This window comes from Lagopus muta, chromosome 21 (genome assembly GCF_023343835.1).
Source record: "Lagopus muta isolate bLagMut1 chromosome 21, bLagMut1 primary, whole genome shotgun sequence".
In the NCBI taxonomy this organism is placed as follows: Eukaryota; Metazoa; Chordata; class Aves; order Galliformes; family Phasianidae; genus Lagopus; species Lagopus muta.
Genome location: NC_064453.1, coordinates 6,591,666 through 6,617,641, shown reverse-complemented (window position 1 = coordinate 6,617,641; position 25,976 = coordinate 6,591,666). Strand labels below are relative to the sequence as shown.

Sequence of the window (25,976 nt, the reverse complement as noted above, 5' to 3'; positions counted from 1 at the left end):
CGCGACGCACCGGGCTGGGCCTACTTCCGGCGGAGCCTGCTTCCGGCGAGGCCGCTTCCAGCCGCCATTACGCGACGCCGCGGCCGTCCTGCAGCGCTCGGGTCGGACCGGTTTGATCCCCGCGGCCGTCAGCTCCGCCCTGCGCCGTCTCACGCACCGCCCTCAGGGCCCCGCAGCCGCCTCCATACCTCCTCGGACCCTATGCCCAACCTCCTCCGCACCCAATCCCTCCGCAGCCCTGTATCCGTACCCCTCACACCTTCATATCCGCGTCCGGTCCCCCCGAGATCCTGCGTCCCACCCCTCCAGACCCCCCGTGCTCCTACATCCACTTGTCCCGGGTCCCCATAGCTGCACCCGCGATCCCCCCGTATCAGTCCCGCGGATCCATGCATCCCCCCTCCGTAAGCATCTGCTCCAGGCTCCCCCACGTATTCAACCCCATGCCCGCACCCCCCCGTGCTCCCTTTCCAGCCCCACACCTCCGTGCCCCACCCAAAGCACCGGCTTCCCCCTATCTTCCCCCACAGAGCCCCCAGTTCCACCTGGAGCCCTGTGCCCCCGTTCTTCCTGGATTTCAGATGACAGCCCCAGGCGCAGACCCACACACGGCCCCCACACTCGTTCTCTCTCCTTTAATGGGTGTCCCAGCACAGGGGGGCTGGGGGGGCCCGCTGTCCCCGCCAACACCCACGATTGTCCCTTGTGCCCCCCACTCAGGTGCCACCCCAGGAGGCACCCGAGCGACCCGGCCGCCCCAGCGTGGCTTGGGTCGGGAGTGGGGAGGGGGGGCTGTAAACATTCCTGTGGGGTCCCGGCGCCCCCGGAGCCATCCCAGGCCAGCGAAGCACCGTTTTCTCGTGGCTTTTTGGAAAAATAAGAATAAACCCGACAAAACTCGTCCCCCAGGCTGTGTGGGGGTAAGAGGGAGGCTAGGAGGGGCAGGGGGCGACGGCAGAGCCCCCCACTGCGCCGTGCCGCAGGTCAATGGGGTGCCGGGGGGTCCCTGCGGGTGCCAGCACCAGGCCCCGCACACATCCCGACACGCCGGAGAGGAACTTGCCGGCTGTGAGGCTGCGGGGGTCTGGGGCACCGCCTGCAGGAGGGGGGGATACGTGAGTGTGGGAACATGGGGACGCAGCACCCTGCGGTCCTCACGCAGGTCTGCTTCCCGTGTCCTGTCCCAAGTGCCATGCTGCATCCCAGCACCATATGTCCCCTTTCCCTGTCCCCTCTCTTGTCCTATCCCGTGTCCCACATCGTGTCTCATTGTACGTCCCCTCCCATGTCCCACCCCATGCCACGTCCCGTGTCCCATTCCATGCCACACCACGTACAATCTGGCATTCGTGTCCTGTCCCATCACTCCCATATACCTCATTATGTCCCATCCCTCATCCACATCCCCTGGTGTCCCATTCCGTGTTTTGTGTCCCATCGTGTCCCATACTTTGCAGCATCCTCTGCCCTGTGTCCCATCCTGCACCCATGTCCTACCCCATACAGTCTCCTATGTCCTCCCTCCACCATACTCCATTATGTCCCACCACTTCCTGTCCCGTCTCTACTGTGCCCCCTGCCATGTCCCACGTCCCACCCCACACCCTGTGCCCCCACCCTCCACATCTCCATACCGATGTAGACGCTGCCCTGGCTGTTGGCCATGATGTTGGTTCCTGGGGACTCTCCAAACAACGGCTCCTCCCCGTCCACCTGCAGCCACCCACGCCGGCCCTGCCTATGGGGCAGCATCAGCACCCACGTCCCAACCCCAACCCCCACACCGTTGTGTCCTGACCCCACCTGGCCGCCATCACGTGGTGCCACTCGCCATCATTGACAGGGTCTTCGGAGACGATGGTGGCCTCGCCGCTGCCCAGCTGGTAGCTGTGGGGACACGGGGCTGAGCATGGGGACGAATGGGTGGTGTGGGACAAAGGGACAAAGGTGTCCCCCCTCACCTGAACACCAGGTGCCCATCCTTCAAACCCAGCCCCACGAAGTCTTTGGCTTTGCCACTCTCCTGTGGGCACACTGGGGCTGTGAGTGGGATGGGGACAACCCCGTCCCCTACCCAGGGCCGGATGCCCTGGCCGTGTCCCCGCTCACCGCCCCATGCCACAGCAGCAGCAGCCCCTCAGTGCTGCTTGTCCTCAGCTCCAGTTCAATGGTGTCTTGCAAATCAGGTGCACTGCAACGAGAGGGGCAGGGCATAGGTGCAGAGCCTGGGACAGGGCAACACCATGGGTGCAGAAATGCAATGGGTTCAAGAATGCAGCAGGTAGAATGCAATGGGCGCATGAATGCAACGGAAACAAGAACGCGCTGGGTCCAAGGATGCAGTAAGATACAACAGCACAGTGGGTGCAAGAATGCAAGGGGTGCCACAGAGCAGGAGGGGTGCTAAGTTATGATGGCTGTGATGCTGCAGGAAGGGATGCAGCACCATAATGGGTGCAAGTGCAGCAGCCTTGAAGGGTGCAACACCACGGGAAAGGTGCAATGCTGTGACTGTGGCAACGTGGTGGCCAGGGCAAAGCATGCTGGAAAGGATGCAATGCTGCAGTGGATGCAGCACCAGGAGAAAGGTCCAATGCAGCAACGGGTGCAGTGCTGCAGGAAAGGGGCGCAGTGCCAGGGGGAAGGTGCAATGCAGTGTGAAGAGGTGCAACACTATGATGGGTGCAATGCCATGAGGGTCCCGGTTCCTGCTGTCACTCACCCACGGGGGAAGAGGTGGCCGGGCAGGGCCAGGTAGGAGCCGTCACTGAACACGGCGCTGAACTGCCCAGGCGTGTCTGCAGGGAGATGGGGAGAGGAGGCACCGCTGAGCACATCCCCAGCAGCAGGTTTGGGTGCAAAAAGGGGAAAACGGGTGCACGGCCCCCAGGGGAGCGTACCGCTGCCACCGCTGCCCTCCTGCCAGTCCTGGTCCAGCTCTGACAGCTCCGCGCCTGCGGGCGAGAGGGCGATGGGGACCGTGGCTCATCCCCACATGTGCCCGTGTCCCCGCACCCCCAGCTCACCGTGCTGGCAGTAGGGGCCGCCATAGCCCTCGGGGCAGACGCAGCCGTTGTCCTTGCAGGTGCCGCCGTGCAGGCAGGGGTTGTGCTCCAGGCAGCGGTCGGCCACCCGCTCGCAGCGCGGCCCTGGGGACACGGTGGTGGCACATGGTGACACGGGCACGCAGGGTCTCGGCACCTCCTGCACCCGCTCGCACGCACAGCACAGCACACTGCGCACACACCAGGCGCACGCAGCACACACACAGCCAGCCCCACGGCACTCACCGCTGAAGCCAGGGGTGCAGAGGCAGCGGAAGGGAGGGCTGCCAGCAGGCAGGGGCAGGCAGCGGCCCCCGTGCAGGCAGGGTGCGTGCAGGCAGGGCGAGCTCTGCCCACACTGCCCCACGCCCCGGCTGCGCAGGAAGCTGTACGACAGATCCACCTTCTTCCCATTGATAGAGACCTGCGCCAGACACAGGGGTTTAAGCCAGGGCACCCTGCACCTGGGGCACCCCGCTCCAATGCGCGGGGGGCTCACCTCGCCAATGCACCCTTGGAACGAGGCGTTGGTGGGGGGCCGCAGGGGGGGCTCCACTCCTCCAAGGTAGAGAGGGCTGTGCAGGTTGAGCCCCTGGCTCTTGCCAGGTGAGGAGCGCTGCACCGGGGCGCTGCCGTCCACCGTCATTGTCCCATCCTTGTGCAACCGCTCAGCTGTCACCTGGTGCCAGCGGCCCAGTGCCAGCGGCTCGACGCTCCACAGCACCGCTGTGCCTGCAGTGATGCCATGACTCAGCGCTGCCATCACCCCCAGGGAAGTCTGGGGGCACCAGGACTCCTTGGGGACCTGAGTGATGCCCTGGGTGACGCTTGGGAACTCCAAGAATATGCTGGGACCCTTGTGGTTCTCAGAGACCCCAATTGTGTCAGGATACCCGACAGACATCAGGAAACCCAATAGTGCCCAGAAATGCTGACAGCTCCCAGGGGCCAGATAGATGCCGGGGCACCCCAGATATGCTAAAGTTCTTTTGTGACATTTGGAGAATCTGGCAGTGCCTGGGGACCTGAGTGACACCAAGAAACCCCAACTGATGCTAGGGGAAGAGGGGGAGGGCAGCAATGCTTGGGATCCTCAGTGACATCAATGATGCCTGGGGACCCCAATGATGTCTGGGGACTCCACTGACATGCAGGGATCCCATAGTGCTTGGGAACCCCAGTGATGCCAGGCCACCCTGGCCAAGTCACCAACCCACATGGTAACACCAGAGCTCTCTCGGTGACACCAGGCCCCGCTGTGCCATGCCAGCCTACCTGAGCCCAGCTCATAATGGAACTCGAGGTGGCCGCTGACCATGGCGAGGGCAACAAAGTCCTCAACTGGGGAGGCTTTGCCAGCACTGAAGAGCAGCAGTCCGTCCGGTGCACGTGGCAGGAACTCGGCCTCCACTCGCAGCTCATGGTGCACGTTGGTCAGGGGTGGGTATGAGACGAAGGCGCCCGCCTCATCGAAGGATGGCACGCTCACTGCCTCCCCTGCAGCACTCACATCTCAGCACCTGTCCCGACGGTGCCCCCCTCCCCTGGCTGGTACTTCAGGCCCTGACTCCACCATCCCCATCTCCCATGGTGGTACCTAGCCCCATTTCTGTGTCCCCAAGGTGGTCTCCAATTCCCCATCCCCACTGGATCCATGATGACCACATCCCCAAGCGGCAACTAGTTCTCTGTCTCCATCCCGCCTGTTTCCCCAGTTTTGTCCCAACCCCCTGCCCGTGTCCCCAGGGTCATTTCCATCTCCATGTTCCTGCTGCAGACTAGATCCATGCTCATGTCCCCAGAGTGGTCCCAGCCCCACATCCATGCTCACAGGGGGGTCTCATCCCCATGCCTGTGTCCTCAGAGCCATCTCCATGCATGCCTGCGCCCTCAAGGTTGTCCCATCCCCATGCCCGTTTCCAGGGTCACTCCATCCCACACCCCTGTCTCCAGGGTTGCCCCCAGCCCCATGCCTCTGTACCCAGGGCAGTCAGAGCTGTGTCATCCCCACTCCAACGCTTGAGCCCCTAGTGTCATCCCCATCCTCTATACCTGTGTTCCCAGGGGGTTCCAGCCCATTGCCCTTGTCCCCAGAATCATCGTTATCCCCGTTTCCATGTCTGTGTCCTCAAAGAGGTCCTCCTACCCCCCGTGCCCCTGTCCCCAGGATGGTCCCATGCCCATGCACATCCCCAGGAGAGTCCCAGCCCCACACCCCTGTCCCTGGCACTGTCCCCACCCGGTGCTCCACCCCTGTCTGTGCCCACCTTCAGTGCACCTCTCCCCCATCTTGCCCAGGTGGCAGCGGCAGCTGTAGCCCTGCCCATCTGGCCGGCTGATGCAGGTGGCGTCAGGCCCGCACGCCTCTGCAGAGGGACAGAGGGGACAGAGACAGGAGATGAGCACTGGGGATCCCCACACCCAGAGGGCAGCAGGTGACGCCCCTGTGGCAAGGGCACCCACCTGGGTGGCAATGCAGGGCCTGTGAGTACTCGCAGTTGCTGCCAGTGAAGCCTTGGGGACAATGGCAGATGTAGCTGCTGCTCTCAGCGTCCTCGCAGATGCCGCCATTCTGTGGGTTGGAGACACACATAAGCACCAGGAATGGGACCAGTGGAAGGGGACAGCACGCATCATCCCCGACCTCACCTGGCAGGGATGGTCCTGGCACGTGGGACAGTTGGAGACGCCGTGTGCCGGCAGGTCCAGCTCCCCAAAGGCCACCTCCTCGTTCTGGATGCGCAGCTGGCGCACGCAGCCTGTGGGACACAGCAAGGCGACACACTCAGCCCCACCCTGAGTGCCGGCCCCCAGCACCCACTGTCCCACTGCATACCCACAAAGCCACGGCTCAGCCCTGTCTTGGCCACGACGGTGTAATCAGGGTACCCACCGAGGTACAGCTCCTCATTCAGGTCCAGCCCTTGGAATTTGCCCTGCAGGCACAGGGGGGTGAGCACAGCCGCCCCAAATCCTCCCACAGCTGTGGGGTGCCCACACCCCTACCTGTGAAGTCCCGTTAACAGGGGGCTGCCCGTCCACCTGCAGTGAGCCTCGTGTCAGGTTACGGAAGAGGCGCACGGTGTGGTACTTGCCCAGGCGCAGCGGTGTCGGGTCCCGAATGGTGGCCATGCCAGAGCCAGCATCGAACCTACCATCAAATGGGGAGATATACAGGGTGAGGGGGGGGCTGCCCCTCCAGCTGGCAGTACTTTCCCGTGCTCTCACCTGAACTCGGGCCGCCCGCCCACCAGCCCAAAGGAAATAAAATCGGCGCCGCTGCTCTTGCGCTGCCCATTGTAGAGGAGCATCCCTATGGGGACACAGAGGGGTGAGCACGGCTGCAGCGCGGGGCAGCCCAGACGCACCCCAGGGAGCAGGGAGAGCAAAGGTCCCCGGGGTGGGCGCTCACCTGAGTACAGGATGAGAGCTGAAGGAAGGAGAGAGATGGAAAGGAGGACGGACAGACGGAGGAGGAGAGAGAAGGAATGAGAGCAGGCCTGTGTGGCACAGTTGGGCTCAGGGGGCCGAGGGGCCCCCATGGTGCTCACCATCGGCAGCATCAGGCCGGAAGGTGATCTGGATCTCGAAGGTCTTGTAGGCATCCTTGATGGTGGGCAGCGGCAGGAAGGAGCGGGGCGTCTGTGTGAAGTAGGGCACCAGGCGCTCTGCGGGGACACGGGGCTCAGCACGGACAGGGATGCCAGCCCCCCGGCCCGTCTGTCCAGTACTCACCTCGCACCTTCAGCACGTAGAAGGCTGTCTCCTGGCCGCGGCGGTTGCTGGCAGCACAGGCATAGACGCCAGCATCCTCAAGGCGCACAGCCGGCAGCGTCAGAGCGGTGCCCTCCACCCGCGCGCCTTCCGGCAGCTCCCCCTCCAGCTGTGAGGACAGCAGGGGTCAGCACCCATAGGGCACCCATCCCCGCCTTCGCACAGCCTCGTGTCCCCGCATCCCTGCTCACCTTGCTCCAGCTGATCTCCGGCACGGGGAAGCCAGATGCCAAGCAGGGCAGGACGGCTGCCGAGCCCACCGACACCTCCTTCACCTCTGGCTGCCCGGCGATGTGTGGGGCGGCTGTGGACAAACAGAGCTGTCACCCCCCACGTGGGGGTTGGGGACACCCTCCCCACACCATGTCCCCATCTGCACTCACCCTGCACGTGAAGGATGACGTGGGACTGCACGGTGCCCACAGAATTGGTAGCAGTGCAGCGGTACTGCCCTGCATCCGCCCGCTCCACCCGCTCAATGGTCAGGGTGCCGGCACGAACCAGCACCCCCGGGCGGATCCGGCCCCCCACTTTGCTCCAGGTGACGTGTGGCTGTGGTTCGCCGAGCCCTAGGCACTCCAACTCCACCTCCGTGCCTGCCAGCACCGTCTGCACTGCCGTCCGGATGTTAATCAGGGCCCTGGGCAGAGCTTGGGGGGGAGATGGGATGATTTAGGGGTGACCCCGGGCAACAGGAGGCACTGTGGGATTTGGGGAGGCAACCAGCAAAGTGAGAGAGTGGGGGTACCGGGGTGCCCATGGAGAGAGGTGGGAAGAAACAGAGTGCCCATGGGTATAGGGAGATGAGGGGTTTTGGGGTACCCGTGGATATGGGGAAATAGGGGAGGTACCAGAGTGCATGGGGAGAAACAGGGGGCATTGGGGTGCCCATAGATGTCCACGGGAGAGACAAGGGGTACCAAGGTGCACATGGATGGGAGGAGATGGGGAGCACCGGGGTGCCTGAGGGCAACAGTGAGAGATCAGAGGGTAGCAGGGCACTAAGGGGAATGGAAAGAAATAGGTGAGTGTTGGGGTGACTATAGGCATGGGAAGAAACAGGAACACTGTGGTGCCTGTAGGCATGCAGAGCTGGGGAAACCCGGTATCAGTGTGAGCACTGGAAGCCTGGGGAGAGGAGGGGGTGAAACTGCCCGGATCAGCGGGCAGCTGAGCAGCACAACACTGCCACAGCCCTAGCAGCCTGCTTCCATGCTGCATGCCTGCATTAAGTGCTCCTGTTTGCCAGCAGCAACTTTGCTGCACTGGGAACTACGCTCTCTGAAAAGCGGGTAGCACCGTGACAAGGTGTTCAAACGCCATTAACCTACAGCCTTGATGAGCCCTAACGACAGGAGGTGTGCTGCTAATTGATGGACGCCTGCCAACAGGAGCCTCCAGCAGAACACAGGCAGGTTGGGCACGAAGTGAGGCCCAAACACTTTGCTTGGCCAACCAAGCAAAGCACCAAGCAAAACAGCCAACCCCAGGTCACAGCCTGATGTAAGTGGACACCGAAGCACAGCAGGTGGGGGAATCAATTCGCCCCGGTGCCCCAGCTGCAAACAGAAACAGCAGTTTCTGCAGCTGTGGGTAAGTGCTCCTGGGCTAGCTTCTGACACAGGGAGAACGATCTGATGCTGCCTGCTTTCTCCAGCATCTCCCCCTGCTCTCAGAGTAATGCTGCAGCCCCATGCAGCACCCACGTTCCCCCCGAGGGGCCGGGCTGTGCTCGTGCCCTTTGCACCACTTGCTCCATGTTTTTAAATGTCAGGAAATGTGAAAATGAGAATAAAAATGCGCTTCTGTGGTAACTGCTCATGCTGGTCCCGGTCTAGGAAGTTAACATCTGGAGCAGTGGGCAACAACAGAAGTGTTCAGCTCCATCCCCCGCAGAGACTTACCATGTGGGCAAACAATGTCTTCATTAAAATTTAACTCTTCTTCCTCCTCTCTCTTCTCCTCATTTGCTCCATCTAATTAAAAAATAAAATAAAATAAAAATAAGAAGATTGCGCCATTTTTCTCTGAAAGAAAGGGGAAACGTTTGGGGGAAGAAGCCTGGTTTCCCTTCAGCAGTTCTCAGCCCAGGGGAAACCTGGGAAGCGTTATTCTGTTAATCTCCAACACATGGGCCTGTGTGCCTGCAGGCCAGGCTGCGTGGCACGTAGGAGTGCTTAGGAGTGCTTTGAAGTGCGTGGAGCACAAGAGCATCCTTTGTGAGATGACAAAGGGTGCATTTGTTCCAGCTGCAGCACCGCAGGGCTTTGCTGCTCAGAGCTAACCCCAACCTCTAGGTGAGAGCGGAGCATCACAGCCCCGTCTGCTCTGCTCCATGCTCTGATATCCAGCACGGCATTGCTACACTGGAGTTTAGAACTGCTCTGCAGACAGAAGCATTGGCCATCAAATAGGAGCAACAGAAAAAACAGCAATGTAACAGTTTGCAGCAGTGTGACTAAGGAGCAAGCTGGCTTGTGAGCAGTTACAGTGGACTTCTGGGAGGTGCAGCCTGCTCTGAGATCAAGGTGACCCACGGAACAGGACGTGGGACAGCCCCTCAGCTGCTGACACGGGGAAGAGAAGTGCCCTTTTCTCAGTGAGGCCACCAGCCCCAGCAGCAGCCTGCAGATAGCATCACTGCAGTATCTGATGCTCTCGGAGCCTTCCAGCCTGACATCAATGCAATTAGCTGATCGTCTCTACTTCCATTCAAATGAGCTCCTTGCCCTCCGTTATGAAAGGAAAAAAGCTCAAAGGGAACCCAATTTCTAAGGGTTTAGAGAACAGAAGGCAAATAAAAATCCCCCCACGTCATCACAAACATATCACAGAATCACAGAATCACAAGGTTGGAAACGACCTGCAAGATCATCCAGTCCAACCCCCCTCCCATTCCTATCAGTGCCACAAGCTACTAAACCATCTCTCGCAGCTCCTCATCCAGGCGCCTCTTGAATGCTGCCAGGGATGGCGACTCCACCACCTCCCTGGGCAGCCATTGCAGTGCCTGACCACCCTCTGAGAGAAAAAGTTTCTCCTCATATCCAACCTAAACCTCCTCTGGTACAACTTCTTGCCATTTCCTCGGGTCCTACTATTTGCCTGGGAGAAGAGGCCAGACCCTTTTGCACCACAACCTCCCTTCAGGAAGTTGTAGAGTGCAATGAGGTCTCCCCTGAGCTCCTCTTCTCCACACTGAACAATCCCAGCTCCTTCAGCCTCTCCTCACAAGACTTGTGCTCCAGACCCCTCACCAGTTTCGTTGCCCTTCTCTGGACACGCTCCAGGACCTCAACATCTTTCCTGCACTGAGGGGCCCAAAACTGAACACAGTACTCGAGGTGCGGCCTCACCAGTGCTGAGTACAGGGGGATGATCACCTCCCTGTTCCTGCTGGCCACACCATTTCTAATGCAGGCCAGGATGCCCGTTGGCCCTCTTGGCCACCTGAGCTCACTGTCAGCTCATGTTCAGCCGAGCATCAACCAACACCCCCAGGTCCCTTTCCTCTTCACAATCATCCAACCACTCATCCCCAAGCCTGTAACGCTGCATGGGGTTGTTGTGGCCAAAGTGCAGGACCCGACACTTGGCCTTGTTGAACCTCATCCCATTCATCTCAGCCCAGCGATCCAGCTTACCTAGATCCCTCTGCAGGGCCTCCCTGCCCTCAGGCAGATCGACACATCCTCCCAACTTGGTGTCATCTGCAAACTTACTCAGGGTACACTCAATCCCTTCATCTAAGTCATCAATGAAGATATTAAACAGGATGGGCCCCAGTACCGACCCCTGGGGGACACCACTTGTAACAGGTCTCCAGCTGGACTTCACTCCATTGACCACCACCCGTTGAGCACGGCCCTCCAGCCAGTTCCTTATCCAACGGAGTGTAAAACTGTCCAAGCCATGGGCAGCCAGTTTCCGCAGAAGGATACTGTGTGAGACCATGTCAAAGGCTTTGCTGAAGTCTAGGTAGATACATCAACTGCCTTTCCCTCATCTACCAGTTTGGTCACCCAGTCGTAGAAGGAGATGAGGTTGGTCAAACACGACCTGCCTTTCATGAACCCATGCTGGCTGGGCCTGATCCCGTGGACAAGCTGTGTGATCTCTCCCAGGAGGATTTGTTCCATGACCTTCCCCGGCACTGATGTCAGGCTGACAGGCCTGTAGTTCCCCGGATCCTCCTTACGGCCCTTCTTGTAGATGGGCGTCACATCAGCAAGCCTCCAATCCTCTGGAATCTCTCCAGTCAACCAGGAGTGCTGGTAGATAGCTGAGAGCGGCTTAGCGATCACCCCCGCCAACTCCCTCAGCACCCTAGGATGCGTGGTCACATCTGAGCCTCTGGAGCTGGCTGAATTACAGCTGCTCTCATTTCTCCTCCTCTCCAACATCTGCAGAGCCCCAGGAGGGTCATGAATCACCATTACGGAAACCGGCTCCTCAGTGTCCGGGCAGGGATCCCAAGAGCCCCAGCCAAGAAGGTCCAAGGACACAGCGAGACCCTTCTCAGGGGATGTGGGCTCAAGGCTGCCCTGGGGCCTGGCCATGGGCATGCACACCCTGCACAGGAGTGCAGGGACATCATCTATCTGAGAGACCCAGGAGACATCATCTATCTGAGCAACTCACATCGTTAAAGACTTTGTCCAGCTCCTTGGGGTCCAGGATGAACTTCGGGTAGCTGATCATGTTGTAGATGGCATCCGCCTGAGGTGACAAGGACGGAGGTGCTTTTGGTGCCAGGGTGGGAGGACAGGATGGCCTCCCTGCTGCTGCCACCGGCGCCTCACCTTCTCTTTGGCCGACTTCCTCGTCTCCTCGTCCATCCACTGCAGGGTCTCCATGCTTTCCTCGAAGGCTGTTTTAATCTCTGCAATCATTTCCTCTGCCTAGACAAAAGAAAGCAGAGTGTTTTGGCCTGGAGAGCTGACTTCCCATTCAAATAAGTCCAAGGACTGACACAGAACCCTTCACATAGAGGGGAGGAAGGCTGGGATAACCCAGCTTTCCCAGCACCAGGGCTCCACGCTGCCTGTGGCACGCACCACCTGCTTGCTGTCCTCGGCGAAGGTAGCCTTGACAAACATGGCCCCCAAGGCAAAGCCCAGGTTGTTGTCTGTGTCGCTGATGCAGAACTTCCAGCGCGGCAGGCAGGTCTGCAAGGGCGACAGGGAGCCATGAGTGGAGGCACAGCATGGCCACAGCCCCCCAGCCTTCACACCACGACATCAGCTCTGCACCCACCACCTATCAGAGATGTGACCCCAGAACCCACCCCACGTCCGTGCTTGGATGCAATGAGAGGGGAACTTTGCTAAAACGTGCCGTCACTGTTTTGTAGGATCACAATTACTTGGAGGCATTGGTACTCACCTTCTTCGTCCCATACATCACTTCCATGAACTTCTCCTCAGCATCCTGGAAGCGCTGGTCAAGGAAGGGGCTGGTTTTACGCACCAGGTTCCAGATCATGTAGTTGTTGAGGAGGCTGTGGCAAGAGGCAGTGAGCGGGGAGCAGGACGAACCCCAAGCACCCCTCCATGTGGGGGGGGGCTCTCACCATTTATCAGTGGCCAGGATGAGATCGGAGACCTGCTCCAGGTACTCCTTGGCATAGACCACGACGGGCTCTGACTCATTGAGTTCCACAGGATAGAAGACCGTGGAGAGGAAGGGCATCCAGTCCACAGCCGGTGCCAGATCCTGCAAAAGCCATGCTGCTGCTACGGACTTACGAGCTATCAGCAATGGTAGCCTCTTCCCAAGCTGGTGGCTGTTACATCAGCTCTGTTTGATGGATTTGGCTGATTTTGAAGAAACCATTTCCCATAGCAGCAGCATCCTCCGAAGGTCGGAGGGGACTAAACAATTTCCTCCCACAAAGGAAAAGAAAGCCAGGCGGGTGTGAAAATGCTGACAGCGGAGTGGGGGGAAGGCACATGATGGCCCTTTGGGGACGAGGGGAGGTGGTTGGGCTGACGTCTGTAGGGCAGTGCAGCCAGGAGGGCGTTTGCGCCTCAGTGGGATGGCTGCCAGTCCCATCAGCACTCTGGGGTCTGGGAGGAGTGGGCTGAGGTGGGAGAACAGGCCAAGCTATTGCACAAGTGCTTCCCAGTTTGGGCTGGTGTTGGCCTTCCCTGGAGGAGCTGTGTCAGCCCTCCACCAGCCCTGCTCCAAGCTGCAGCGACACGTCAGCCCCACCATGCTCCTACCTTCAGCTCTCCAGCTGTCATCTTGTGGTAGATGACCTCCTCATCCCGATGTTTCTCCTGTGGGATGGTGATGTTGGCCAGTGCTGTCTCAAACTCCAAGATCTGCTGCATTTGTTGCCGTGTTGACTCTTCGTCGGTGCCGCCCAGAAACATGCCCAGCTGCACCATGTAGTTCAGGTACCCAGCCAGCACCTGTGAGGGGACGATGCGTCACCCAAAGCTACATGTGGCCAGAGCACCCAACAACCCCAACCCTCCCAACCCTTCCAGTCCTTCCAATCCTCCCAATCTTCCCAACCCTCCCAACCCTTCCAGATCTTCCAACCGTTCCAGACATCCCAGCTCTCCCAACCCTTCCAACCAATCTAACTCTCCCAGTCATTCCTATTCTTCCTACCCCACTACCACCCTGACCTTCTCATTCTCTGTCTTGTTCAGGTAGTAGTCCCGTGACGGCAGCCCCAGCCCCGACTGGTCCACCTGGATGACGTTGCTGTTGGAGTTCTTGGAGTCGGCGCTGACGTAGACGGAGAAGAAGGGTGAGATGCGGTAATGCGCCGTCACCTCCCGCAGCGTCGCGTTGAAGTTGTCCCCCCCGGCCCAGGGCCCGGTGATGTTCCATCCTCCCAGCTGGGGAGAGACGCTCAGTGAGGCACAGCAGTGCGGGGATGTGTGACCAGGACCTGGCGGATGGCAGGGCAGCTCCTGGTGCCCGCGCCGCAGGGAGGGACGCACCTTGGCGATGAGCTCCATCAGCGGGGCGGCGCGCAGCTCCTCGATCTTGCTCTCGTTCATGCAGGCCTGGTAGTAGCGCTGCGCCTTGCGCTCCGCCTCGCTCGACACGTTGGCCGTGGTGTTCTCTGCAGGATGCACCCAGGATGGCTTGTGGGGGCACGTGGCATCGGGGGGGGCTGCAGAGCCCCTAACCCTCCGCCAAATGCTCAGTTTGGACAACGGCTCCAAAAGGACACTACGGATCACTCCGTGTGCCCCTGGCACGTCCCACGGCCCCAGCCCAGCCCCTGCCCCCTCTCCAGCAGCTCCAGTTCTTTGTAAGAGAGAGATAAAGAAAGAAAAACAACAAGTATTTTTCCAGCACTCCGCCGTTCCCAGCATCCCAGCCCCCCGCGCTGCCCTTGCCCCTGTGCTGGCAGTCCCAGCTTGCTCCCCGGGCTGCGTTATTTATTTCTACAAGAAAGAACAATAAACCCATTTTTCTCCTCCGCCTCCAAAGCTATCTTTTATTTTCTTTCCCTAAAACCCTGCTTCCTTGGGGTTTTTCCTCTCCTCACAACACAGCCTGCACCTCTGGCTCCCCAGATGTGTGGGTTTTTGTGCCTGGTCCCTTGGCTCCGAGGAATGCGAGGAAATGCCGAGCGCAGCTGCTGGCCGGGGGCCCACTGCCTTCAGATTGCTGCAGGAAGAGCTGGGACAGAGCCGTCCCCAGAAGGCAGCTCTGCTCACAGATAACCACCCCAGCGCCTGGCGCGGAGGAAAGTGCTGATAAGGGGCACTTGTTTGCTCAGAGCTTGAACAAACCGTCCCCTGGATAAGGCACTGCACTGCAGTGTTTGCATGCAGAGGCAGCGCCCAGGGCCCGTCCCCAGAACAGCCGCACTGGGATCAGCCCCACTGCAAAGAGCTGCCAAAGACAGCCCCATGCTCACCCAGCAGGTGCTTCATGACAGCCTGGTTGTGCTCCCAGAGGTTGTTGAAGGTGCCCCAGCGTGAGTGGCCATCAGGGAGGGGGTTGGCTTTGACCCAACCGCCGCAGGCATAGCTGAAGAAGTCCTCGCAGGGGTTCACCGTGCGATCCAGGGAGCTGAGGATGGAGCTGGTGACAGAGATGCAGGCCTCTGACAAGCACACGGCGGACGGCCCTGGGGGGCACAACTAGCTCAGCACAAGGAGCCCCTGGCTGCACCAGAGGGCACCCGCTGCTCACCCAGCATCCTATCAGTTCTGTCCATGATGTGGGGAAGCATCCCCATGCACGAGCATCCCACCCAAGCAAGGCATGTGGGCAGGAACCCCATCCTGCACCTGAGCATTCCACCCCAGATGATGGACAGAGAGAACGTCCCGTCCCATACCCAAGCAGCCTGCCTGCTCTCAATCCCACCCCAGAGCAAGGGATGCAGCCAGAAATGTGCCCAAGCATCCTGCCCAGTGGGGCTGGGGCTAGGGATGCAGGCGAGCACCCCGCCCAATGCCCAAGCACCTCGCCCTGGGGTGCTGGACCTGAGCACCTTATCTTGTACCCCATTATCCTATCTGCTGCTCCACCATCACTCTGGGGTGAAAGATCCTGTCCCATCAGAGAATCCTGCCCTGGGGTAAGGGATGCAGATGAGCATCCCATATTGTGCCCGAGCATCTCATTGAGCTGCAAGTTCCCTGCCTGGTACGCAGGAATCTCACCCCAAGACAAGCACTCCAACCCCCTCTTGCCCCCAGAATCCCCCTTTTGCCCCCTAGCACCCCTCCCAAGGGGTTGCAGCACAGGACTCACGGGCTCGGTACTGCAGGATGAGCCCCAGCAGACACGCTCCCAGCACGGCTGCCAGGACAGCCACCACAGCCACCAGCTGCTTCTCGGGGCGTGTGCGCTGGGCCCAGCACCCCGTGCTGCTCCTGGAGAAATTCACCTGCGGGAAAAGCAGCGCTGTTTCCCCGTCGGCACCACGTGGGGAAAACCTCACGGGCGCATCCGCCATCCTCCCCTTAACAAACCCCGCAGCACCGAGCAGCCCCCAGACAGGGAGTGGGCGCGTTCCAGCCTGGGAAAAGCCGCAGCTGCCTTCCAGAAAGCCGCCAGGAAGGGCGGCACAATGGCAGGAAAGGGAGCGGGGAGAGCGCGGCCACGGCCATAGGATCACCTGCCGCCCTGTGCCACCCCACGGCCACGGCCAGCCCGGCGGTCCCGGCGCTGGGCGGAATGGGATCCTCCCGTTGTGCCCAACAACATCCCCAGGAAGCACGGCCGATGTGACGGTGTGGGGAATCGTGGGGACGAAAACACTGATTTTGGGGTTGGAAACATTGCTGTGGGCTGAGGTGGAAAGCGCCGTGCCAGGAGCACAGTTCCGACCCTGAACCTTTCCCTGTGAGAGCCCTTCTCCTGCCGCCAACTGCCCTCATTAAGCTGCTTTCCCACTGCTCGAGGAGGAATTAGCCTAAAATCCCCTTTGTGCGGGGACAAAGTTCCCTCCCGCGGTAATTGCCCACCCTGCTGGGCCAGGATGGGTCCACAGCACCACGGGAATGGCTGAGGTGGACCTGACCCCGCGGGATGGATATCTCACGGGATGGGCATCCCACATGACGGACGATGTCCCAAGGGATGGTTACCCCGTGATGGATGGATGCCCCATGGGATGGATGCCCTACAGGATGGCTCCCCCAGGGAATGGATGTCCCACGCGATGCCCACAAGCCCAGAGGCGCAGCCCCACTGGTGCCAGCGGGGACGGGAGCAAAGGGCGGAGAGTGCAGCGAGGCGGCAACGGACTTCGTCCTGCAGGGGGGGGTCTCACCCAGCCCGGGGAACGCGGCCTCCCGCTGCCGGGACCCCAATCTTCCCCTTTTCCCCAAAACCGGTCCCTACCTGGAACCCGTTGGGGTACCCATCGCCTTCGCTGATGGAATCCAGGGGGTCTTCGTCGTCCAGCGTAGCCCGCTTGTAGGTGGACATCTGCGGGGCGGTGGAAGCGCGGCGTTGAGCGGCGGAGAGCAGCGCTCGGCCCCGGGACCCCCTCGGGTCGCGGAGCCCCGCACAGCTCCGGGGCAGCGCCGCACCGCTCCCGCGGGGCCGCTCCGCGCAAACGCCGCTGCGCCCCGCACGGCGCTTCTCCCCCCGCCCCGCACGGCGCAGAGCCCACGCGGGGCTCGGTAGCAGAGCCCGCTCCCCCCCCCTCGCTTCGCACCGCCGCCCCCACCCCGCGCGTGAATCCGGACCCGGGGATGGGGAGCAGCTGCGGGCAGCCCCTCACCGCGCCCTCGGGGTGAGACCGCCGCCATTTCGCCGCCATCGCGGCGCCGCCCGCCCCAGTCCCCCCCCTCCACCCCCCGGTACCCGCACGGCCGGGGACCCCCCCGCACCCACGGGTGCTCCCCGTTCATCGCGATGCCCGGAAGGTCGGAGGGAAGGGAGGGAGGAGGGGGTAATTAGCGCTGATGAAGGGAAGTGCGGAGCGGGGGGGCGGGAGGGGGGTACGCGCTCACCATGGCTGCGTGCGGCGGTGCGGGGAGGCCCCGGGCGGCGCGGGGCGGGGGTGCACCTGGGGCGGCCGCGGAGATGGCCCGGCCCCGCGCTGCCCCGCACCGCCCCCACCGCCCCGCACCGCCCTGCAGTGGGGGGGTGGGGGAGGCTGGGAGGATGAGGACGGGGTTCGAGTTCGGAAGTGCGGCGCTGTGAGTGTGCAACGCTGAACGTGCAGTGCTGTGAGCACGTGGCCGTGCAGCTGTGCAGGGGAGGGGGGCACGCGTCGGTGCACAAACGTCCCGCCGTTGCACGAGGGGGAAGCGAGCTGCCAGGGTGCAAACCCGCCGCGGTGCACGCACGCAAGCACGAGCAAGGATGCCAGGGTGCGATTTCGCGTGCACGCACGTGTGCGACCTCCGGGGCTGCACTCCCCGTGGGGTTGGGGCTTCCTGCAGCCGTCGGAGCGCATTTTTGGGCTGAGGCCGCCCCCTCCTGGGGAGCACCGAGCGCCCCACGGCTCTACGCGGCGCCCCCATCCTAACCACGCCGACCCCATCGCCCCAAGCCCACCACCCGACCACATCGCTCCAACACCACCGCTGGACCCCCGACCCCGTCTCTCCGACCCCACCGCCCCGACCGCACCATCACCACCCCACGTGGTCCACGAGGGTTCACCCGGGGACTGCCGTAAAGGGGCTGTAAGGGAGCGGGGCCGAGCACAACCGCAAAGCAGACCCCAGGGACTCCACACCCCCAACCCAGCCGGTCTCGCCGAGCCTCCCCAGTGCTCCCAGTCCTCCCAGTAAGACCCGGCAGAGGGCACCAGTAAGCCCAGTTTGCTGCCTCCCACCCCCCCGTGCCGGCAGCGGGTGGAGGAAGGGGAGGAGGAGGAGGAGGCGAGGGCCGGAGCCGGGCCGGGGGGATTTAAGGCCGCTGCCCCCCCCCCCCCGCCTCCTCCGCTCCGCGCCCGGAGGGACCCGCGACTGCGCCCAACTTTGTGCGGGGCCGCCCTGTGTGGGTAAGGGACCCCGCACAGGGACTCCTAAGGGTGGGGGGGAGCGTGGGGACACGGCTGTGCCAGGGGATATCGATGTGCGGTGGGAACAAGGGGATATGGCGGGGACACGGGGAGACGCCGGACCGGTGATGGGGACACGGGTGCAGATGTGGGATGGGATCACGGGCAGGCAGCAGGGAGGTGGATGTGCAGTGGGGACACGGGTGTGCAATGGGGACAGAGATGTGCGGTGGGGATAGAGGTGTGCAGTAGGGATGCAGAGGAGTCATGGCCGTGGGATAGGGACATGGGCGTGAGATGGGGACACAGACACAATGAGGACACAGACACAATGGAGGGACACAGGCATGCCACGGGGCCATGTCTAGGGACACAAACAATCAAAAGGGGACGCGGACACGGTGGGAACAAAGTCATGGTGGGGATACAGGCATGCCTCAGGGACATGGGGACGCACACATGCAATGGGGGACCCAGCTGTGCGGCAGGGACCAGGACATGCGGCACCTGAAGGTGCTACAAACACACGCATGCAATGGGACACAGACACAGTGTGATGGGGATGGGGACACAATGTGGGGCACAGCCGTGCAATGGGGACCCCAGCAGGCAATGGGGCGCGGGCAGTGGGGCCGTGCCACCGTTCCCCAGCGCAGTTGGAGGCAGCACAGCGCTGCCCCACAGCCCACAGGGGTCACGGTGTGACCACACGGGGAGGGGACGTCCCCTTCTGTCCTCGCTTGGCCAAGCTCAGGGGCAAAGGTCTGGCTGGGGAAACTGAGGCACAGCGGGTGCTGCCCCGCAGCTTTCTCCTGTCCATTCCCCAAGAGGAGCACTGAAGGGGCACAATGAAGGCTTTCCTCCTCGCCCTCCTGGCCCAACTCTGCTCAGCATCGCTGGTTCCTGGTAGGTGGCTCGTTAGGGCTGCACACCAGATGGTTGCCCTTCGGGACCGTGCAGCTCACCGAGCACCCTGCACCCTACAGAGAGGGAGAAGGACCCCGAGTACTGGAGGCAGCAGGCACAGGAGACGCTGCGGGATGCACTGAGGCTGCAGCACCTCAACCAGAACGTGGCCAAGAACCTCATCCTCTTTCTGGGCGACGGTGAGGGGAGACCCTGCCCAGGGCATATCAAGTGGCTTTGCCCCGCACCGGGTGCTGCAGTGCGTGGGGTGCTGCACCCCATGCCGTCCTGTCCTGGCGTAGCACTGACGGGTGCCCACCTGCAGGTATGGGTGTCTCCACCGTGACGGCCGCACGCATCCTCAAGGGCCAGCTGCAGCACCGCAAGGGCGAGGAGAGCCTGCTGGAGATGGACAAGTTCCCATATGTCGCCCTGGCCAAGGTGAGCCTGGGGCGGGCGCTGCAAGGTCGCTGGCGGGAGGCATCGAGCGGAGCTGAAATTAGGTCATGGGCGGCGAGCAGCGCTGGCTGGTGTCCTGTACCCAGTGCTGTGCCAGGGCTCACCCACGGGAAGGGGGGGGAGGGGGGAGCGGGACCCCTCCTCTCCTCCTGGGGCTGTTTGGCTGGAGAAAAGGCTCCTTTTGTTGTGAAGTTGCAAGCCCCCGCCCCTTATTGCAGCCGGTCCCTGCAGGGGATGCTTGTGGGGGTGCAGAGGGCGGGCTTTGCTCTGTTTGCCTAAAAATGGCTTGAAAAAGGACTAAAAGCAGCAAAACGTGCTGAGGGTGTGCAGCACGCACTCATCAAGAGTACATAAAAGATGGATGCTGGGCTGGGGCCACCAAAGGGTGAAGAGTTGGAACCCCAAGAAGACGTAGGGCTGGGATCCCCCATTTGTGCTGGGTTGGGACCACTGATGGATTTAGGGCTGGGGCTCCAGGAGATGATGGCTGGGGCCACCAATGGAATCTAGTAGTTACTGCAGTGGGACCACAGATGGGTGCAGAGTTGGGACCTTGAGAAGATGAAGGGCTGAGATCCTTTGTCTGTGTTGGGACCACCAATAGCTGCACAGCTGGGGCTGCAGGAGATGTTGGGTGATGCCTCCAGGGGATGTTGGGCTGGGAGCTCTCATGGGGGAAGAGCTGGGACCTGATGTGTACAGGGCTGGGACCTCCAAAGGGTGCAGAGTTGCATCCTCAGAAGGTGCTGAGTGCCGAGCAGTGCGGGAGGGGAGCCCCAGTTTGGGGACGGTGACAATGATGAGGATGGTCAGGATGACAGTAAAGATCTTTTTGTTCCCCCAGACCTACAACACCAACGCGCAGGTGCCTGACAGCGCGGGCACAGCCACCGCCTACCTCTGTGGCGTCAAAGCCAACGAGGGGGACGGTGGGTGTCAGCGCCGGTGTCACCCGTGACCGCTGCAACACCACCAAGGGCCAGGAGGTGACCTCCATCCTCCGTTGGGCTAAGGATGAAGGTAAGGAGCCAGGTTTGGGGGGACGCTGGGCTTTTGGGACGTTCCCACCATTGTCCTGTGAATTCGTGGTGCAGGCAAAGCTGTGGGCATTGTCACCACCACGCGGGTGACCCACGCGACGCCCAGCGCTGCCTACGCGCACTCAGCCAACCGTGACTGGTACTCAGATGGAGAGATGCCCCTGGATGCACTGGAGGGGGGCTGCAAAGACATCGCCCGGCAGCTGGTGGAGAACATCCCTGACATAGAGGTGGGGATGGCAGTGGGGACGGCGGGACCAGGAGGGGCTGGGATCACCTGTGGATGGGCTGATACTGGGCTGGTAGCACCAAAGGGTGCAAGTCAGGATGAAAACGGGCTAAATAAAAGCTAAAAGCAAAACATGGTGATGGGGTGCAGCACACACACATCGAGGGTGCACAGAAGGGAGCGGATGTTGGTTTGGGACCACCAAAGGGAGCAGAGTTGGGACCCCAAGAAGATGTAGGGCTGAGATGCTCAATAGGTATTGGGACCAGGGTCATTGATGGGTGTAGGACTGGGGCTCCAGAAAATGATGGCCAGGATTAGTCATGGGTGAAGAGTCAGGACCTCCAGCAGATGTTGGGTTGGGACTGCTCTCAGGGGAAGAGCTGGGACCTGGCATCTGTAGGGCTGAGAGCAGAGAGAGTTCAGAGTTGGGACCCCAAGAAGATGGGGGGGCTGAGATCAATAGGTGCTAGGGCTGGGATCGCTTTTGAGTTTAGGACTGGGGCTGCAGAAAATGATGGCTGGGACTATTCATGGGGGAGGAGCTGGGAGCTGGCGTGTGTAGGGCTGAGACCACCAAAGAGTTCAGAGCTGGGACACAAAGATGGCGTAGGACTTGTTGGTGTAGGACTGGGATCCTCAATAGATGTTGGGGTTGGAGTCACTGTTGGGTGCAGAGTTGGGATCCCAAGAAGATGTAGGACTGAGATTCTCAGTAGGTGTTGGGATGGGGTCACTGATGGGTTTAGGGCTGGGGCTTCAGGAGACGATGGCTGGGACTCCTGATGGGTGAAGAGCTGGGATCGAGTAGTACTGCACTGGGAGCAGCCACGGGTGCGGGGCTGGGGCTCCAGGAGAAGTGCTGAGACCACTCATGGGTGCAGGGCAGCAGTGCCGCAGCAGCTGCCCCGCTCACAGTGAGGCACAAACCCCTTTCTCACGCTTCCATGCCCAAAAAGCCGCATTGTCCCCTCAGTTCTGCCCCTCGTTGTGGATTTGCAGAAATTCAGCCCTGTAAATAAATATGCTTCTGTACTTCAAAATAGCCCCAAAGCAAAACATCCCAGCCTGTTATTTAGCTGGTTAATAGCCTCTTCTTCTCTGTGTTTTTTTCTTTTTTTCCTTTAATATAATTTTAACTCTGTCCCGGGCTGGAAATAATTATATAGCGGGGAAGAGATTTTTTGTTTTTCCCTTTCTCCCTCTTCTTCCCTTAATAATTTTGGTGGTGTTGTTTTGCTGCTTTATAATTCACCTTCTGAATGGGGAGGGGGGGGAGTGGGAAATGAAAAAAGAAATAAATCTCAGCCCAGTTATAAATACCGTCGGGCAAACATCGGGTGCTCCAAAGCAAACAGAGGCTGCGGGATGGGGTCTGCTCCAGCGGGGTCACATGGGGACCCTACGGGAGCATCCCTGCCCAGCGCCACTGCTGGAAATGGCTATTTCTGTCCTTGGGGTAATTAACAGGGAGCGATTAAGAGGGAGAGAGTTATTTCTAGCCAGAAATTCCTCGGGGTGGTTGCGGCAGGGCTTTCCTGGGCACCGCATCCCTTGGAGCATCTTTGGGGGTTGCCTCTCTCCGCTCATCTTAGAGGAGAAAACAATAACCATAATAATAAAACGCATTTCTACGCCCGGGATTTTCCCTGCAGGTGATCCTGGGGGGTGGGCGCAAGTACATGTTCCCCAAGAACACCAGCGACGTGGAGCACCCGCAGGAGGAGCGGCACCGCGGCACCCGCCTGGACGGCAAGGACCTGGTGCAGGCGTGGCACGACGCTAAGCCTGCGGGGAAGGTGTGGGACGGGGCACTGGCGGCCCCGTGTTGGGGGTGGGGGGCTGTCCCCATGGGGAGGTGACCCCGCGTGGCCCCGACAGGTCGCCAAGTACGTATGGCACCGGAGGGAGCTGCTGGCGCTGAACCTCAGCCGTGTTGACTTCCTCCTGGGTGAGTGGCCCCCGGCGCCCTGTGGACGCGTTGACACCCCCAGGGCACGGCGACCCCTCAGATTGGGATTTCTGAGGGACGCGATTTCCACCCTTACAGGGATGCAATCTTCACCCCGCTGGGGGCACAATCTTTTTTGCTCCAACTCACCCTACATCTATCCCTCACCTTAACCATAACCATAACCCCCCCTAACCCTAACCTCTTCTCCTTCTCCTTACCCTAACCATAACCCTAACCCTAAACCTCAAACTCAAAAAATCCAAACTCAAACTCTACTCCTAACCCAAACTCAACCCCAACCCCAATCTCTACCCCTTACCCTAACCATAACCCAACCTCTACCCCAACATCTACCCCTATCCCTAATCCCATCCCTAACCATAACCCTACCTGTGTCTACTCCTCACCCATAACCGTAACACCCACCCCTATCCCAACCCCCACCCTTAACCATAACCATAACCCTAGCCCTAACATTAATCCAAACTCAAACCCTACCCCTAACTCTAACCCAAACCCTACTCCTCACCCTAACTCCTAATCCTAACTCAAATCCTACCCCCTAACACTAACTGTACCCCTAGCAGTAACCTTACCCCCAACCCAAAACCTACCCAACACCAACCCCAATCCCTACCTCTGGCCCTAACCCTAACCCAAACTCAAATTCTACCCTTACCTCTATCCCTAACCCAAACCCAACCTCAACCCTCACCCCTGCCCCTACCCCTCACCCCACCCACTGCCATTCCCCGGATCTGACCTGGTGGGAGGAAGGAAGGGCCGGGAGCATCCCCATCCCTATCTAATCAGCCCAGGAATGGGAAATGGTGCGGGCCGAAGTGCCTGAGCCAGCACAAAAGCGGTGCTGGGCGCCGTGGGGCTGCCCCGCCTCCAGCATCGCTGTCCCCAGGTCTCTTTGAGCCGGGGGATATGGTGTACGAGCTGGACAGGAACAACGAGACCGACCCGTCGCTCAGCGAGATGGTGGCCGTGGCCATAAGGATGCTGCAGAAAAACCCGCGGGGCTTCTTCCTGCTGGTGGAAGGTGGGGGGCTGGGGGGGACATGAGGGGTGCGGAGAGGGATGAAGAAGCGATGGGGTGTAAAAGGAAGGTGGGAAGGAGGAAGGAGACGGGAGGTGCACCGCAAAAGCGGGGTGCAGAGCGGGGGGTAAAGAGAGCGATGGGGGGAAAGGAGGCGTCGGGGCTGCAGGGCTGCAGCGGGGCAGCGCCCTGAGACTCAGCGCTGTGGGGCGGCTGCAGGCGGCCGCATCGACCACGGGCACCACGAGGGGAAGGCCAAGCAGGCGCTGCACGAGGCGGTGGAGCTGGACCGCGCCGTGGGGCTGGCGGGGCGCCTCACCTCCCAGCACGACACGCTCAGCGTCGTCACCGCCGACCACTCGCACGTCTTCACCTTCGGCGGTTACACCCCGCGAGGGAACCCCATTTTCGGTGAGCGCCCGTCCGTCTCCCCCCTCTCCTCCCCCATCGCAGGGTGCGGATGTCACCGACACGCGCGTGCCGCCAGGGCTGGCCCCGATGCAGAGCGACGTGGACCGCAAACCCTTCACCTCCATCCTGTACGGCAACGGCCCCGGCTATAAGATCGTGGGGGGCGAACGCGAGAACGTCTCCGCCGTGGATTTCGGTGCGTGCGACGGGGCTGAGACCCACGGCGGCCGCGTGCCAACGGCCGGGTTCCGATGCTTTTTATCCCCCTCCCCTTCCAGCTCACGCCAACTACCAGGCGCAGGCGGCCGTCCCGCTGCGGCAGGAGACGCACGGCGGTGAGGACGTGGCGGTGTTCGCCCGCGGCCCCATGGCGCATCTCCTGCACGGCGTGCACGAACAGAACTACATCCCCCACGCCATGGCCTACGCCGCCTGCATCGGCACCAACCGCGCGCACTGCAGCTCCGCCTCCCGCCCCGCCGCCACCGCCTCGCTCCTGCCCGTCCTCCTCCTCCTCCTCCTCCTCCTCCTCTGCTAAAGCGAAACGGCTTTGGGGAGGGGGAAGTGAGGGGGGGGAGGGTGATGGAGAGGAGTGGTTTTCTTTTTAGGGGGGGGAAGAGAGAAAAGAAAGACCGGGGCGCAGCAAAGCAAAGCAGCGCCGGCGGTTTCGGTGCCGCCGCGGCGCGCTGGGCTGTGCCCCTGTAAATACACCCTTCCTCCCCTGTCATTAGAGTCCTGGGCCCGCTGTGGGATTTGGGCTCGGGGCTGCGGCCAAAACCCTCCTGAAATGTAGACGGGGGGGGGGCGGACGAGGGGGGAGGTTTGGTTGAGACCCAACGCCGGTGTCCAACTCATTGCATGTGTGGGCATCCGTAGGGCTTTTGCTCCTTGAGCTCCGGAACGGTTTTGGGGCTCAGCACTGCACGGAGAGGGGAGCGGGGGCGGGGTCGGCCGTTCACCACCTCCTTAGCGGCTGGGAATGGGCAACCGCGGGCCGGGGGGGACAAAGGGAGAGGAGATGGGGTGATATGGGGCTGGGGTGCAGCCAGAGAGGGGCTCCAAGCATGCAAAGGGTGCCGTGAGCGTGCAGATGGTGGTGTGCACGTGGGGCTGCATGCATGCAGTGGGAGCAGCGGTGCCCTGGGGGTGCAAAGGGTGAGCAGCAGTGCTGTGGGGGTGCAAATGGGGACGCACGCATGTGGTGGGTCCTGGAGGGGGGGGTGCAGCCCCATGGGTGTGCATGTGGGGCTCGGCACGGCGCTGCCTGGGTGAGCCACTGCTGTGCACGTGCAAATGGAGCCTCCCATGTGCAAACAGCCATGTGTGTGCCAGCTCAGCCCTGCAAACCTGGGTGAGCAAGTGGTGCCTCGCACGGACGTGCAAATGTCACCAGGCGTGTGCAACATCACCCAGCGCTGCGCTGCAGCTGCTCACAGTGCCACACAGATGCACCCTGAAAGCACCGTGAGCGCCCAATGCCAGCCCCATTATTTATTCCCCCCTCCCCGGATCCCCCCTCATCCCCTATAAATAAACCTTCGCTTTGTTTTTACTACACCCCAAACTTCGCAGTGCTGTCACACGGCGGTTGGCACAGCTGTGGGGCTGCGGTGTCCCCACCCCAAACCATCCACCCCCCCACCTCCCCCCTCCTGAGCGCTGGGC

General features: G+C 61.2%; 4 protein-coding genes across 8 annotated transcripts; 1 reads left to right on the top strand and 3 right to left on the bottom strand.

Moving 5' to 3' along the window:
* Positions 1-4: 4 nt before the first annotated feature.
* On the bottom strand, positions 5-3,718 carry LOC125703223 (basement membrane-specific heparan sulfate proteoglycan core protein-like). Its single transcript, XM_048967391.1, has 10 exons — positions 3,544-3,718; positions 3,291-3,468; positions 3,027-3,149; positions 2,901-2,954; positions 2,723-2,798; positions 2,110-2,191; positions 1,962-2,023; positions 1,804-1,887; positions 1,635-1,738; positions 5-1,096 (listed from the first exon to the last, which is right to left on the bottom strand). Exons 1-10 carry the CDS (start codon positions 3,688-3,690, stop codon positions 933-935), a joined length of 1,074 nt encoding a protein of 357 aa, XP_048823348.1. The 5' UTR covers positions 3,691-3,718; the 3' UTR covers positions 5-932.
* On the bottom strand, positions 3,713-7,390 carry LOC125703500 (basement membrane-specific heparan sulfate proteoglycan core protein-like). Its single transcript, XM_048968061.1, has 10 exons — positions 7,202-7,390; positions 7,094-7,122; positions 6,273-6,326; positions 6,051-6,195; positions 5,881-5,980; positions 5,694-5,803; positions 5,508-5,616; positions 5,312-5,410; positions 4,320-4,541; positions 3,713-3,849 (listed from the first exon to the last, which is right to left on the bottom strand). Exons 1-10 carry the CDS (start codon positions 7,274-7,276, stop codon positions 3,713-3,715), a joined length of 1,080 nt encoding a protein of 359 aa, XP_048824018.1. The 5' UTR covers positions 7,277-7,390.
* Positions 7,355-17,310, bottom strand: LOC125703216 (endothelin-converting enzyme 1-like). Of its 5 annotated transcripts, none has more exons than XM_048967371.1 (14): positions 17,267-17,310; positions 16,650-16,736; positions 15,555-15,690; positions 14,710-14,922; positions 13,778-13,902; positions 13,457-13,672; positions 13,043-13,234; positions 12,391-12,533; positions 12,204-12,318; positions 11,876-11,986; positions 11,621-11,719; positions 11,460-11,537; positions 8,723-8,794; positions 7,355-7,468 (listed from the first exon to the last, which is right to left on the bottom strand). In XM_048967371.1, the coding sequence occupies exons 1-13, from the start codon at positions 17,267-17,269 to the stop codon at positions 8,753-8,755; spliced, it is 1,560 nt and encodes a 519-aa protein (XP_048823328.1). In that variant the 5' UTR covers positions 17,270-17,310; the 3' UTR covers positions 7,355-7,468; positions 8,723-8,752. The 5 variants fall into 5 exon arrangements, with proteins under 5 accessions (XP_048823328.1, XP_048823330.1, XP_048823331.1 ...); XM_048967373.1 differs by lacking the exon at positions 17,267-17,310 and adding an exon at positions 17,144-17,246; XM_048967374.1 differs by lacking the exon at positions 17,267-17,310 and adding an exon at positions 17,148-17,235.
* An 866-nt stretch (positions 17,311-18,176) lies between these two features.
* On the top strand, positions 18,177-25,038 carry LOC125703220 (alkaline phosphatase, tissue-nonspecific isozyme-like). The gene is given in 13 exon segments (XM_048967388.1): positions 18,177-18,267; positions 19,096-19,173; positions 19,254-19,373; positions 19,499-19,614; positions 20,477-20,554; positions 20,556-20,652; positions 20,727-20,902; positions 22,557-22,700; positions 22,783-22,852; positions 23,769-23,903; positions 24,120-24,311; positions 24,388-24,507; positions 24,590-25,038. Coding segments are annotated over 12 exon segments (1,566 nt in total). The 5' UTR covers positions 18,177-18,267; positions 19,096-19,115; the 3' UTR covers positions 24,850-25,038.
* The last annotated feature ends 938 nt before the right edge of the window (positions 25,039-25,976 follow it).

What these genes read in the sequence shown, in the direction of transcription:
- LOC125703223 (XM_048967391.1), bottom strand. Translation starts at nt 3,690, where the DNA reads ATGACGGTGGACGGCAGCGCCCCGGTGCAGCGCTCCTCACCTGGCAAG. An exon ending in CGGCCCCTACTGCCAGCACG is followed by an intron (nt 2,955 to 3,026) that starts GTGAGCTGGGGG and finishes TCTCGCCCGCAG; the next exon opens with GCGCGGAGCTGTCAGAGCTG. An exon ending in CCAGGGCAGCGTCTACATCG is followed by an intron (nt 1,097 to 1,634) that starts GTATGGAGATGT and finishes CCCCTCCTGCAG; the next exon opens with GCGGTGCCCCAGACCCCCGC.
- LOC125703500 (XM_048968061.1), bottom strand. Translation starts at nt 7,276, where the DNA reads ATGCAGGGCAGTACCGCTGCACTGCTACCAATTCTGTGGGCACCGTGC. An exon ending in CGTCATCCTTCACGTGCAGG is followed by an intron (nt 7,123 to 7,201) that starts GTGAGTGCAGAT and finishes GTTTGTCCACAG; the next exon opens with CCGCCCCACACATCGCCGGG. An exon ending in GGCGGGCGGCCCGAGTTCAG is followed by an intron (nt 6,196 to 6,272) that starts GTGAGAGCACGG and finishes ATTTGATGGTAG; the next exon opens with GTTCGATGCTGGCTCTGGCA.
- LOC125703216 (XM_048967372.1), bottom strand. Translation starts at nt 17,073, where the DNA reads ATGGCGGCGAAATGGCGGCGGTCTCACCCCGAGGGCGCG. An exon ending in ACAAGACAGAGAATGAGAAG is followed by an intron (nt 13,235 to 13,456) that starts GTCAGGGTGGTA and finishes GTCCCCTCACAG; the next exon opens with GTGCTGGCTGGGTACCTGAA. An exon ending in CCGAGGACAGCAAGCAGGTG is followed by an intron (nt 11,720 to 11,875) that starts GTGCGTGCCACA and finishes TCTTTTGTCTAG; the next exon opens with GCAGAGGAAATGATTGCAGA.